At 37.9% G+C, this 13664-nt stretch overlaps 1 protein-coding gene across 2 annotated transcripts in view; it reads left to right on the top strand.

Moving 5' to 3' along the window:
• Nucleotides 1–13664, top strand: part of ITGA8 (integrin, alpha 8) — a 205515-nt gene that overhangs the window by 35508 nt on the left and 156343 nt on the right. For both annotated transcript variants that reach the window (XM_011934275.1, XM_011934276.1), the window contains exons 3-6: nucleotides 158–258; nucleotides 4039–4162; nucleotides 9911–9972; nucleotides 11073–11118. In XM_011934275.1, coding sequence (XP_011789665.1) covers nucleotides 158–258; nucleotides 4039–4162; nucleotides 9911–9972; nucleotides 11073–11118 — 333 coding nt within the window. The remainder of the gene's footprint in view (nucleotides 1–157; nucleotides 259–4038; nucleotides 4163–9910; nucleotides 9973–11072; nucleotides 11119–13664) is intronic.

Here is a 13664-nt window from a genome sequence, read left to right as displayed (position 1 = left end):
TGATCCGCCCGTCTCGGCCTCCCAAAGTGCTGGGATTACAGGCTTGAGCCACCGCGCCCGGCCTTAGTTCAAGTATTTTTGATGTACAAATTTATTATGTGTTTTAATTGGCTGCCATGTTTTACAAATTATTAACTATTCATATCTTCTTTGTCAGACAACAGAAAAATCAGAGTTAATGGAACCAAAGAACATATTGAGTTTAAATCCAATCAGTGGTTTGGAGCAACAGTGAAAGCTCACAAAGGAAAAGTTGTGGTGAGTATGAGCCGTGGGCTTGTGCTGCTGCTTTGGAGTATAGTGTGCACTGCAATGTTTTAAAGCTCATGTTTAGGGAAGTTCTTTCCTATAGGAACATGTTAGACTTTCAATGATAAACCTGTTGGCATTTTAAAAGAAACTGAATGCTTAAAATTAAAGAATGTATTTTAATGTTTAAAGTTATCAGAAATAAAGCCTGTTTTCCAGAAAAGCAGTTAATTATTTTCAAATATTTCAAAAACAACTAAGAAAAGTAAAAGCTAAATCTTAAAGTGGCAAAATATTATACTGCTTAAGACTGACTTAGGGACTACTTAAAATCTGACCAGAAAAATAGGACTATTCCCATAAGGAGGCTAAGTTAATCTGCTTTGGTTTCATTGATCCTTTTTCCACCGAAAAGAAAGCTGTCTTTCATAAATTTTAAACGGCTGACTGCATGATTCTCTGAGTTCATTAATACCTTTTAAAGTAAAAACACTCATTCCCAAATAGATAATCTTTCAGCTTCAAAGTGCTATGACTTTATAATTCTATTATTTTATTGTTCTGAGCAATGATACGTGTCTAAGTTATCAAGAAGCAAATGACTGTTGAAGTAATCTGGAAGTCTTTTTTAGTTTGGGGAATTTTTCAACCTATTGGCTTTAATTTCCTTACAACAATAAAGCAATAACTTTGGCTTTTAGGATTTGTTGAAAGCTACTTGAATTATGATTTAATAAGAATAAGTATCTAAAGGAAATGCCTTACTTTATTTAGTCTGTGGTTAACCCCAAAAAGATTTTGACATAAAACAGGTAATGTATAAAGTGTATATAGCCCTCTCTAGTTAAGAAATCCAACATTTACAATATAGTTTTTGTAGGGCTGTCTTTGCGTTAATACAAGTTTTACATTCCAGAATTGGTAAGAACTTTTTAAGGTAGTATATGACTTATGGGACTTGCTGTTGAAAAATTAACTCTGTGTAATAACCGTTTGGGGTTTAAAAAATCTTTTGGATAGTTTTGATTTTTTTGTATGCATCTTGAAATTTTATCTGTAACACATGATAGTTGCATATTTATTCCATAATTGTAGAAACCCTCAAAATAATGGAAACTAAAATAATATACCATGTTCATAATAAAAGTGATTAATTTTTGGCATGCATGCATTTTCTAAAATATGTGATGGGAAATAGGATAATACAGAGTATATTTCAAGCTAAATGTTTTTCTTTGAACACTGAAACTTAGCAGATTGAACATTTAAATTCTCTCCTATATGGTGTGATTTTATAACTGCAAAATCCTGCCTCCAGAAGTATCATTTTATATATCCAGGTACCATGAGTATACATAGCAGGTTTGGGTCAAAGCCTAAATATATCACATCAGTATGTTTCACATCAATGTGAAACTGAGCAGATTGAAAAAGAGTAACTTTTTAGAGCTAACATCAGACAAACACTGGAAAGCATTTTCATGGCATGAAATGCCTTTTGGTGAAACAGAAGGTGAGGCCAGTTGGATGAGATCAAGCTACACAAGTGAATGCTTCATGATGTAGACTTCCCTGTGCTTTTGCATCTGCACCTTATGCTGAATTTATGAGCCAGATAACTTGGGGAACCTAGAAGAGTTACAGAGTTTTGAGGTATTGGCCAAGACTTTACAATATATAGGGAGGCAAAACCAAACAACTAAAGTTGTAGAAGGGTAATTTATTTGATACTAGGAGTTGTCTTTACTAAAAGTAGTTATACATTGGTCCAAATTACCAAGGACACATTTGGAAGCATAGACCACTTTCAAATTGGGATTTTTTTTCACTTCTCTGGAATTAAGTGTGACATAATACCATCAAGTTAGAAGGCAGGCTAGCAGCTCTGTGTTCTAGGATTCTGTCTTTAGAGATGAGTATTTGGAGAATCAGGTACAATATTTACAGAAGATTCAGGCAAGTAAAATGGAAGTCCAAGTCATGCTAATGTTTTATACACGTTTATTTCCTCTCTTCACTCCTAACAAAATGTTATTTCACTTCCTTGAAGAGGATTTCCATACAGTGCTCTTGTTAGAATCTAAACTTCTGCAAAAGCAGCCAGATCATGTTTTTCTTGCTGTTGTTTAAATTCATTTTTGCCCATAATATTCCTGATATTAAGCAAACTAATTCAGAAGCAGTTCTCTTTTCACCATAATGTATTCCTAAAAAGGGGGTCATAGGCAATGACATAAAGTATGTCTTATTTTCTCTAAAGCAACATTCCGAAAATGAAAAGGCATGGGTGAGGCATCAAATCAGTTTCTGATATGACAAATTATAAATCATAAAAGCAAAGATATAACAAACAAATGCATCATCATTTGGTATTGTAAAATTATGTTTCAACTTCTATCTGATAGGCATGCACTTAATTCAACATGTTATACATCTATTAATCAAGTTTTATATGCAAACCTTCATATGTAAGTCCTGTAGGCAGTTAAATCAATTCCAAAAAAGGTTCCAAAGTGTGAGCAAATATTTGTACAGTATGCAACATTGTTTAATTTACCACTCTATATGTTAGCTGGAAATAAGCCCAGGACATTTGGTTTCTAACCCTTTGGTTATTTGCTACCTTAGAATGGAGAGGGCATTTATGAAATAATGTGGATAACTCTCCTTTCTCAAAAAGATTGAGGCCTTTGGAGTTTATCTCAATACATTTCTCCATAACAAGGAGGGCCAGAGACTTGAATTGCTTCACCTGTCGTGTTTCATGCCTTGAAATGCTCGTAGCTCATTAACATGCTCTCTTACTAACTTTCTGATCACCCCTGATAAAATTGCTAAAACAGGCATAAGATGCTTTTACTTTCAGTTTTGCCCTGAATAAAAACCATGAAAGGAAAAACCAAGCCAAAAACACTGTGAAAATGGAGAAGTGAATCCAGATGAAAGTCATTGTTTAAAAGTCATAAGATGCAGCTTCGGTGATAAACTAGGGGGCGTCACAAAACAGAAGTTTACTAGCTTGTTTGCATCCTTTGATTTGAAAGTCATCTTTCAAAAACAATAATTAGACACAGAAAGGAACTTGTTCTCATAAGACATCACACTGATTAATTTACTGTTTACATGATCATTTGCTTTTAGGTAGGTCCAATTAAAAAGAAGAAAAGAAATATGAGTTATTCGCTTTTAGGAATTATTTTCTGCTTGCCTTTAGGGGCAGAAAAAATTTAATTTCTATGGGGTCTAGGTGTTGTGGCTCTTCCCTGTAATTCCAGCACTTTGGGAGGCTGAGACAAGAGGATTACTTAAGCCCAGGAGATTCAGACCAGTTGGAGCAACCTAGTGAGACTCTATCTCTACAAAAAAAAGAAAGAAAGAAAGAAAGAAAAATTAGCCAGGCATGGTGGTGTGTGCCTGTGGTCCCAGCTACTTGGGAGGCTCAGGCAAGAGGATCACGTAAGCACAGGATATTGTGGCTACAGTGAGCTGTGATCAGGCCTCTGCACTCCAGCCTGGGTGACAGAGAAAGACCTTGTCTCAAAAAAAAAAAATTGTCAGAAAACTCCTTTTTTTGCATGTATTTAATTTTCACCAATTCTACAGTGTATTAACATAAAAAATTACTTTTGGAAGTAATTACCTTTGATGACCAAGGTACTCGTTAGCATGCTAGAGGCCAATTTATTCACCCAATAATGTAACCGTTTGTTATACCAATAAATCAAATCAAACTATAGTATGAGAAACCTACAGCAAAAATGTATTTTTTTGGTCTTTGATGTTTCCTAGGCCTGTGCTCCTTTATATCACTGGAGAACTCTTAAACCGACACCAGAAAAGGACCCAGTTGGCACCTGCTATGTAGCAATCCAGAACTTCAGCGCCTATGCCGAGTTCTCTCCTTGCCGGAACAGTAAGCAAATTTTATTCCTTGAAAGTGACATTAGCGCAAGCACTTTTTTATTGTAGACAGGAGTGCAAGTAGGCTCAAAACACCATTGAAAACTTACAGGGTTGCAAGGAAAAAGCTTTGGGGGTAAGTAAAGATTTCTGTCAGCCTTACAGATGTCTTGATGTGACAGCAGGTCAAAGGCGTGGAATTCTACTGATCTTCTGTGTTTTAGAACACTTCTGATTTAAGATATTTTGCAGAATTGATTGGTTCTTTATTTTAGGCCATAAGGTGTCAGTTGCTGTTCAAAATTCACGCCCTGTGTCCTAAAGAATGCTGACTCCCCACTCTACTTGTTTATTGCTGAAATGGTGTTAGTTAGCATGGTTGGACCTGGGCATATGTTCAACTTGAGATTTCTGTCTGGCTTGTGTTCTCAATGGCTGTTTCTTTCTTTACCAGCTGTGTATGCAGATTGTCTGCATGATATGCCTTTCTGCTTAAGAGGTTTAATCCTTTTTTTCAAAATGACCCTGTATACTTAGAGTTCAAATCTCATGTGGCAGTTCCAGGAATCTTGTAGCCAAGTAGTCTTTAAAGCAAACCTGGGAGTGTCGTCTTTGGGGTTTTGTGTTTTGATCATTTTATCTCTGTGGAATACCCAAGACTTGGGATAGCATGATGGACGGATGGATGGATGGATGGATGGATGGACGGATGGATGGATGGGTGGGTGGATGGGTGGATGGATAGATGGATTCATTTACTCGGAGTCCTTTAATTAACTCCTCCAGTTTTGAGTGTGCCAGATAGATCACTGGGATTTGTTGATAAGCAACCTATGGATTTTCATTCTTATTCTTGATAATCCACAAGACCATACTGGAAGGAAAATGTAGTAGAAAGAACATTCTAGTGACTGATTTCAGGATATTGATTTAAAAAAAACCACTAAATCCCAAATTAGCTTGATCTCTAAACCTCTAAATTTTTCCCCCTTTGCATGAGTGTTTCTAAAATTCAATATTAATGTAGGGAAGATAATGATCAAATGTCATAAATAAATGAGAAAAAACAGATTAGTGATATTAGAGGGTTAACAAAGAGGCAACTGAGATTTAGAAACCTAAAGTACTGGGAACGGAACTTTTGTTGTTGTTGTTGTTGTTGTTGTTGTTTGCTTGTTTTTGAGATAGCGTCTCACTCTGTCACCCAGGCTGGAGTGCAATAGTGTGATCATGGCACAATGTTTGTGATCATGGCTCAGTGTAGCCTTGACTTCCTGGACTCAAGCAGTCCTCCCACCTCAGCCTCCCAAATAGCTGGGACCACAGGCATGTGCCACCATGCCTAGCTAATTTTTGTATTTTTTGTAGAGAAGGGTTTTTGCCATGTTGTCCAGGCTGATCTTGAATTCCAGAGCTCATGTGATCCATACATTTCAGCCTTTCAAAGTGCTGGGATTGCAGCCATGAGGCACCACACCTGGCTTGAACATTTTAACTCTGATAGCTTTTAGTGAGGATTTTTAACAAGGAGAAGATTATTGCTTTCTATTTGAAAATACTGAAGTAAATCAGACACTTCTTCAGATTACAACAAATGTCAGCTGAATGGATAGTCCATGGAATAAGGATTTTATTTTAAATAGCTTTAAAGTAGGCATTTTTTGTAGATCATGGGACTGAAGTATTTATTCAATGCAGGATTTCTTTTTCTTTTTTTTTCTGAGACGGAGTCTCGCTCTGTTGCCCAGGCTGGAGTGCAGTGGCGCGATCTCGGCTCACTGCAAGCTCCGCCTCCCGGGTTCCCGCCATTCTCCTGCCTCAGCCTCCCGAGTAGCTGGGACTACAGGCGCCCGCCACCTTGCCCGGCTAGTTTTTTTTTTTTTTTTTTAGTAGTGACGGGGTTTCACTATGTTCACCAGGATGGTCTCAATCTCCTGATCTCATGATCCACCCGTCTCGGCCTCCCAAAGTGCTGGGATTACAGGCGTGAGCCGCTGCGTCCGGCCAGGATTTCTTAAAAACACACACACACACACACACACACTGAGCACTAAACTAACACTTCTATGTTTAGGGAATACAGCAAAGAACAAGAGGGAAAAAGCCCTCTGTTCAAGGAGCTGGCTCTAGACAGTAAACATGTAAAGAAATATGTTTATGATACAATGTCAGGCAGTGAAAAGTGCTACAAAAAAATATAACAAGACAAGAAAGGAGGGAGAGACCTGTGCTGGGGAAGCCAGGGGAAGAGCAGCATTTTTGACAAGATGATAGAAAGGGATTCTTCTAGCAAATGATTATTGGAGTAGAGAGGAGAGAAACTCCCCAGACTCAGGCAACAGCCAATGTGAGGCCTAGTCTGTGTCCTGTTCCATTCAAAGTGCTGTGCTCTTGGATTTATGAAGAGGTCAGTATTGTTACGCTGAAGATAAAATCCCGCAAACAATAACAAAGGATATCCAAAATATATCAGAAAAAGAATGGGAGTGGAGAGATTCATGACTGAACTTGTTTCATCAATATTTATACCTATCCATATCGTATACTCTATGCCTGTTCTGTGATATTGACCATATGCTCACAGACAAGCTGGCTTGTTCAACAAACAACAAATAACTCTAACTAAAAAGACGAGACCATTCGTCATATGCCTTTTGCCTTGATAATGTAGGATATTCTTCCAACTGCCATTAAGGATGATCTTTATAAAACTAGTCACTCCTTGTTCTGCCTTTTCACCTGACTACCTGTGTGGGATGTGAGGGCTCACATCAAAATACACCACATGAAATGTAGACTTCTAGGGGAAAAGTTTCAGAGTGAATTTGAACCATTCTTTTCTTATTTTTATTTTTTATTTTTACTTTTTTGAGGTGGAGTCTCGCTCTGTCGCCCAGGCTGGAGTGCAGTGGTGTGATCTTGGCTCACTGCAAGCTCTGCCCCCAGGGTTCATGCCATTCTCCTGCCTCAGCCTCCCAAGTAGCTGGGACTACAGGTGCCCGCCACCATGCCTGGCTAATTTTTTGTATTTTTTTAGTAGGGACAGGGTTTCACTGTGTTAGCCAGGATGGTCTCAATCTCCTGACCTCATGATCCACCCACCTCAGCCTCCCAAAGTGCTGGGATTACAGGCGGGAGCCACCGCACCCGGCCTGAACCATTCTTCAAAAATGTACATTAATGTACATTTGCATCTTAAGCTGCATGGACACAGTAGGCTAATAGCTCAACAAAGATAGAATGGAGCACATGTTGAGTTGCAGAATAGCTCAATAAACTGCCATGAATTCTTTCCTCTCTGCTGTATAGCCACAGTTTTCACATCCTCCTGGTCTCCCTATTCCTACGGGTACTTCTTCCTCCTCAGATCATCTAAGAAGCAGACTTTCCGTCATGGCCAAGAAGTTCACAGATCATTAACACAAAGCCAGCTTCTTCCTGAGCATATGGATGGTCAGTATCCCACAACAGGAAACATCAGTAGTATTATTTTCAAAAGGAGATTTAAAGAAGCACCTCATGTTAATTTTACACCACAAACCCACTCTGCTGATATTGTCAGCCATTACCTGCTCATTCATATTGATCACCTGCCTATGGCTCTTATGGTCATTCATAATTCAGGGGGAGATGGTTCACACACACCCTTCCATTTGTTGGATAAGAAGTCAACAAATAGTAGCAAATTATCCACAGGCTTCCTTGGATTCCTGAGTTCACTCTAGGACGTAATTATCAAGTTCACAGATGCTCTGAAGTCCCAGGAAGAAAGATTCCTTCAACTCTCATAAATTATGATTCAACAAGGAAAAAAAAAAAGACTTTGTCATGGAAAGAACCTCATGCTCTATTATAATTACCACTTACAATAAACATTTGGAGCTCATTATTTTCTCAGTGTATTTTGTAAAAAATGAATGTTTTCTCTTAATTGTTTTCAGCCTGCTGTTTTAAAGCAGTACTTTCAAAGAATGGTTGTGTTTCTTCCCTTTCGAATAATTTACAGTCTTAAAAATAAAAAGTCAGGGTTGAATTTAAAAGGGATTTTTAAAGGCTTGTGGATGGAAAAATATGTAAGAACATGTATATGAATACATATACGTTCAGAGTAATATCTCATGCATTCATATATATTTCTAGATGCATATAAATATTTACACTTATGAGCTTCTAGAAAATTGCTACTCAGACATTCCAGATTATAGAGATGAGCTTTTAGGGAACTTTATAGGATTCATGACCATAAATCATGAAATATAGTTGTGAAATAAGGAACAAATTTTGTTAAAATACAGTGCATGAGGTCAAAAAGTGTTTTTAAAAATAAAGGGAGCATCTGTAAAAAATTGATGATGACAGTGCTAAAATTAGCTAAGTAATGACCAAAGGAAAGAAAAAACCAGGAGACATTCTAAGGGAAGCTGGAAAGGCCAGGTCCATCTCAAAAAGCTTCTGAACAGGCACATGCCCAGTCATCAGTACTTCTTGTGATGAGGTGTGTTTCCCTTCCCATCCTCTTATTTCACTTTCCATTGAGGAATATCCTGGATAAGAAAGAAGTCATTATTTACATGTCCAAATCTAACTATGCAGGATTGAAATTCCCTCTACTTAATTCACTACATTTTGGCTATTTTAGGCATGTTAGGAGCTGTAGAAACTCTTTTAAAGTACAAGTTACAAGTAGTAAATTCCTGGTCCTAATGCCCTACAGACTTTTGATAATAGCCTTGAAATCATGGTGTTGGTCTGCCTATACTTTACCACTGTACCACGAGATCCTATTGGACAATGAGTTAGTGAGTCATATTGGATGGAAAGCAAGATAAGCTACTACTAGAATTTTGTCTTTTGTGAACACTAGCATTGCAATGTCCAGTGAGACTGTGACCAGAAATGCAATTTCCCAATTTACCTAGCTTATTATAACAGGATAATTTATTTTATTATTATTTTTGTTTGTTTGAGATGGAGTCTTGCTCTGTCACCCAGGCTGGAGTGCAGTGACATGATCTCTGCTCACTGCAACCTCTGCCTCCCGGGTTGAAGCGATTCTCCTGGCTCAGTCTCCCAAGTAGCTGGGACTGCAGACATGCGCCAGCATGCCCAGCTAATTTTTATATTTTTAGTGGAGACAGGGTTTCACCATGTTTGCTGGGATGATCTCGATCTCTTGACCTCATGATCTGCCTGCCTTGGCCTCCCAAAGTGCTGGGATTACAGGTGTGAGCCACCGCGCCTGGCCATAATAGGATAATTTAAAATTAAGTTCCTATTAAAGAGCATAACAATGGAAACGCTTATTGGTGGCCCAGAAGATGACGTCCACAAAGGTCATCTTGCACTGCTCCTTCTTCCTCAAGGTGTCACCTGTTGGGAATGACAGACCTGCCTTCACTCAGCACGAGGGGGCAAAGGAGAGACACGTTATTGCCTCATGGGAAATTTGGAATATAGTCAAAGATAGAGATTTTATTTCTTCAAATGAACATGAGTCATAAGACCCAATATAGTAGCCAAAAGGGATGTTATTCCTGTTGATCTTACTAGAGAATCACAATGATATTTGGGGTAAGAAAATAGATGGAAATTTGTTTAATAAATTACTTGGAATACATTTAAAAAATGCACATAAAACACATATTGATCATTTTTAATTTAGAAGGTTCTAGAGGAAATAACATAATATCCTGAATTGGTTATTAAAAAAATATTTCAGGAATGATGACGTTATAACATGTATGTATTTTGATCATTCTAGGCAATGCTGATCCGGAAGGGCAGGGTTACTGCCAAGCAGGATTTAGTCTGGATTTTTATAAGGTGAATTATTTTGGTCTTGCAGCTTCTAATATTTAATCTGATTGCTTTTTTTTTTTACCCTCTGCCTCTTACTCCCACACCCCAAAGCCACCACTACCACCAAAGAAACAAAGAATCTTAAGGAACATACCTAGCCTGTTTGGGCAAATTCTTTCTAAAAATATTTTCTGTTCACTTTTTATTTTCATGTAAATAACTTATGCACATAGCAGCCTATTAAATAGTAGAGAAATAGACATGATGAAAAGCAACAGCCTTTCTTCTTACCCTCTGTGGCAATAATTTTTTAAATGAAAATCTAAAAAACTCAGTAAAGAAATGTTTCTTAAAAAGATCACAGGAATCTATTCATTGTTTTTTTTAACTGTAATTGACCAGTTACATTTAATATTAATATTAAAATTCACATATCAGTCACAAAATTAAACAGAGATGTTCAGTAAGAATGTAGAGGGAACAGATTCTGTGGTTTTGAAAATAGTATAGAAAAATTTCATCAATGTATAAACTGTTTATTGTCTTTTATCATACTTTTTATCATTACTTTTTTGTTTTGGTATTTTCCACTGAGAGTTAAAAATATGAGGCATGAAAGGTGAGGATGTAAATTCATGAGAAAATGTTTGTATTTGCTAGTCTGGAGTGTTTGTCTTTCTCCTGAGAAGGAGGAGGCATTGAGGATGTATGGAAAAAAATAGGCATTACTATGGCCTTGAAATAAATTGGAACAGAATTTTTTTTTTTATCACTGAGCCTCAAAAGACCATGTCTGCAGAACTGCACAGCATTAAACATGTTGATATTTTGCTTGTCAGAGGCAATGCCCAAAACCAGAATTTATCTCTCTCAAGGGAGAGAGTTCAACTTACTTAATTGAGTGAAATTAAAATTATTTAATGTGATAATACGCTAAATAATTGAAAACAAAAGAGGAAGGAAAATGAACTGCAGGCCTCAGATAGAAGGATCTCTTTTAAAAATTGCTTTTTATGTGTAACAAATTGTTAGAGCAATGCTTATTAACAATGATTTATCACCCTTTAAAAATGTTCAGTGTTTCTTTTCTGATTATGGTTGCTGTTGCCGTTTCTGTTTTGTAGAATGGAGACCTTATTGTGGGAGGACCTGGGAGTTTCTACTGGCAAGGTATGTTCTGTTGGCAGAGCAGAAAATCACATTTACTGTTACTAACAGAAGGATAGGCCCAGAAGTAATCTTAAATGTTTACTTTCTGTCACCTTAATTTTATATCCTTATTCATAGTTTCTCAAATGAAGCATTATTTGTTGTTTTTGCTTTTAATATTTTATTTTAATTGACAAAACAATTGTACATGTTCATGGGGAACATGCGATATTTTCATACATGTATATGATGTGTAATGATCAAATCAGAGTAATTAGCATAACCATCACCTCAAACATTGATCATTTGTGTTAGGAACATTTTAAATCTCTTCTAGCTATTTGAAAATATGCAGTAAATTGTTGTTATCTGTAGTCACCTTATAGTGCTATAGAACGTAAGAACTTATTCCCCCTACCAGGCTGTACTTTCGTGTCCGTTAACCCATCTCTGGCTATACCTGAATCTCTATTCATCCTTTCCTCTAGGAACCACTTTTCCACACTCTACTTCAATGAAATCAATTTGTTTAGCTTCCATGTATGACTAAGAACAAAAGCATCATTTCGATTTGTATTCTTGTTTGTTTTGTTTTTGTTTTTTCAGAGACAGAGTTTTGCCCTTGTTGCCCAGGATGGAGTGCAACAGCATGATCTTGACTCACTGCAACCTCCACCTCCCAGGTTCAGGCAATTCTCCTGCCTCAGCCTCCTGCGTAGGTGGAAATACAGGTGCACGCCACCATGCCCAGCTAATTTTTGAATTTTTAGTAGAGATGGGGTTTCACCATGTTGGTCAGGCTGGTCTCAAACTCTTGACCTCAGGTGACCCACCCGCCTTGGCCCCCCAAAGTGCTAGGATTACAGGCGTAAACCACTGTGCCCAGCCTGGACTCTGTAATGTAAATGATATTTTTAAATACTCTTGCAACTTAACAATTCATTTCTCCATCAAGAATGTGTTGAAGCTCTGCCAAGCTCTGTGGTAGATGCTGGGGACACATTAATGAGTAAAAACACATTATTCTTGCTGTCATGGAGGTTAGTATCTAGAGAATAACAGGCATGAATCAAACACTCACAGGGGTACCCGAGAACCCCCAACTGTGATACACACTCCAAAGCAAAGGTATTTGGTGACGGGGCCGGGGGAAATTAGGAGGCTTTTCCAGGGTGGCTGTGGATAGGTGTGTGTTGTCCTCTGACCACTGGCTGACAGGGAGCTGGAATACAACCTGTGCTCTGCTTACAGAGCCATGAACCCAGGTGCAGACAGCATCTGCCCAGAGGAAATGACGTCCTTCAATTCTTGCTAAGGTGCTGCATGGGCCAACGGCAGCGCAAAGGTTAACGAACTTGGAAAGCAAGCAACCCTGAACTGAGATCTGGACCTTACGTAGGAGTTACCTAGGTGAAGAGAGGAGGGACCATGTGCAGATGTTCTGTGGGAGGCAGGAGGGCAGTGCAGGTGAGAACAGAGGAAAGTCAAGGTGACCAGAGTTAAGAGAGTGAGGGAAGAAGTGCTTGGGTGGTATGGAGTCCCTAATGTCACAAAAGAATGGATGATGTGAAATTAACATAATAATGTTAACAGATGTTAATCTCACATCATCCATTCTTTAAGTTGAAAAAACATTGGATACAAAGGATTTGCTGAAAATTTTCTACAGCAATGGCACATAGAAGCATTTTGTCTGAGACATAGAAATTTAAAATTTTATTCAAGTTTCACATTGCAGGCTTGCAGTCCATGCTAAGCTGTTTTGTCTTCATTCTACAAACTATGGGAAACCACTGGGAGATTTTAAGAGTTTAAATAGATGGCTTAGGCTAGAGTAAGAAGGTGTTGTTTGTCCTGAGTATAGTGACAAACTACGAAATGAGTTTAAGCATGGAGTGCTACAATTGAATTTATGTTTTGAAAAGATCATTCTGGCTGCGTTACAGAAAATAGGTTGAAAGTTGGCCAAGGTGAACTATCACCAAAGTAGTTACAAGGATATAAACTACTTTTAAGTTTATCAGGTAAACAAGCTGTATAAGTTTCAGGTAAAGATGTCTGCTTCTTAGAGTGACGATGGTACAGACTGAAAAAGAAGAGAAATTTGAGAAACACTTTGGAGGCAAACGAAGCAGCCTAAATGATGGGTTGGATATATGGCGGTAAGGGAAGAGAGGTGGTGAGAGAATGTTTCTGACGCCTGCTACTGAATGGCTGTAGGTGGGTGCTGTTCACTGAGATACAGAACACTGGAAGAGCACAGGTTTGGAGCGGGCTGGAGAGGGAAGAAGACGAGTTTACTTTTTGTTCTGTTGGGTATGAAAATGTTTGAAATACCTAAAGGGTTTCACATAAGTATTTAGGGCTTAAGCTCAGAAGACATCTAAAGTGAAATATAAATTTTCATCACTTGCGTACTGATTTTAACCGAGGCCACAGGTATAGATGGGAGGCCTAGAGAGAGAATACCGAGAAGATTCTGTAATTTGGGCTGTAAAGTTTAGGATAGAGTAGAATCTGAGATTAATAGTTGAGGGAGGAATTTTTTCAATGGAAGAAACTTGATC

The sequence above is a fragment of the Colobus angolensis genome, unplaced genomic scaffold (genome assembly GCF_000951035.1).
Source record: "Colobus angolensis palliatus isolate OR3802 unplaced genomic scaffold, Cang.pa_1.0 Scaffold133, whole genome shotgun sequence".
NCBI classification, from domain to species: Eukaryota; Metazoa; Chordata; class Mammalia; order Primates; family Cercopithecidae; genus Colobus; species Colobus angolensis.
This window is presented reverse-complemented; position numbering and strand designations above follow the sequence as displayed.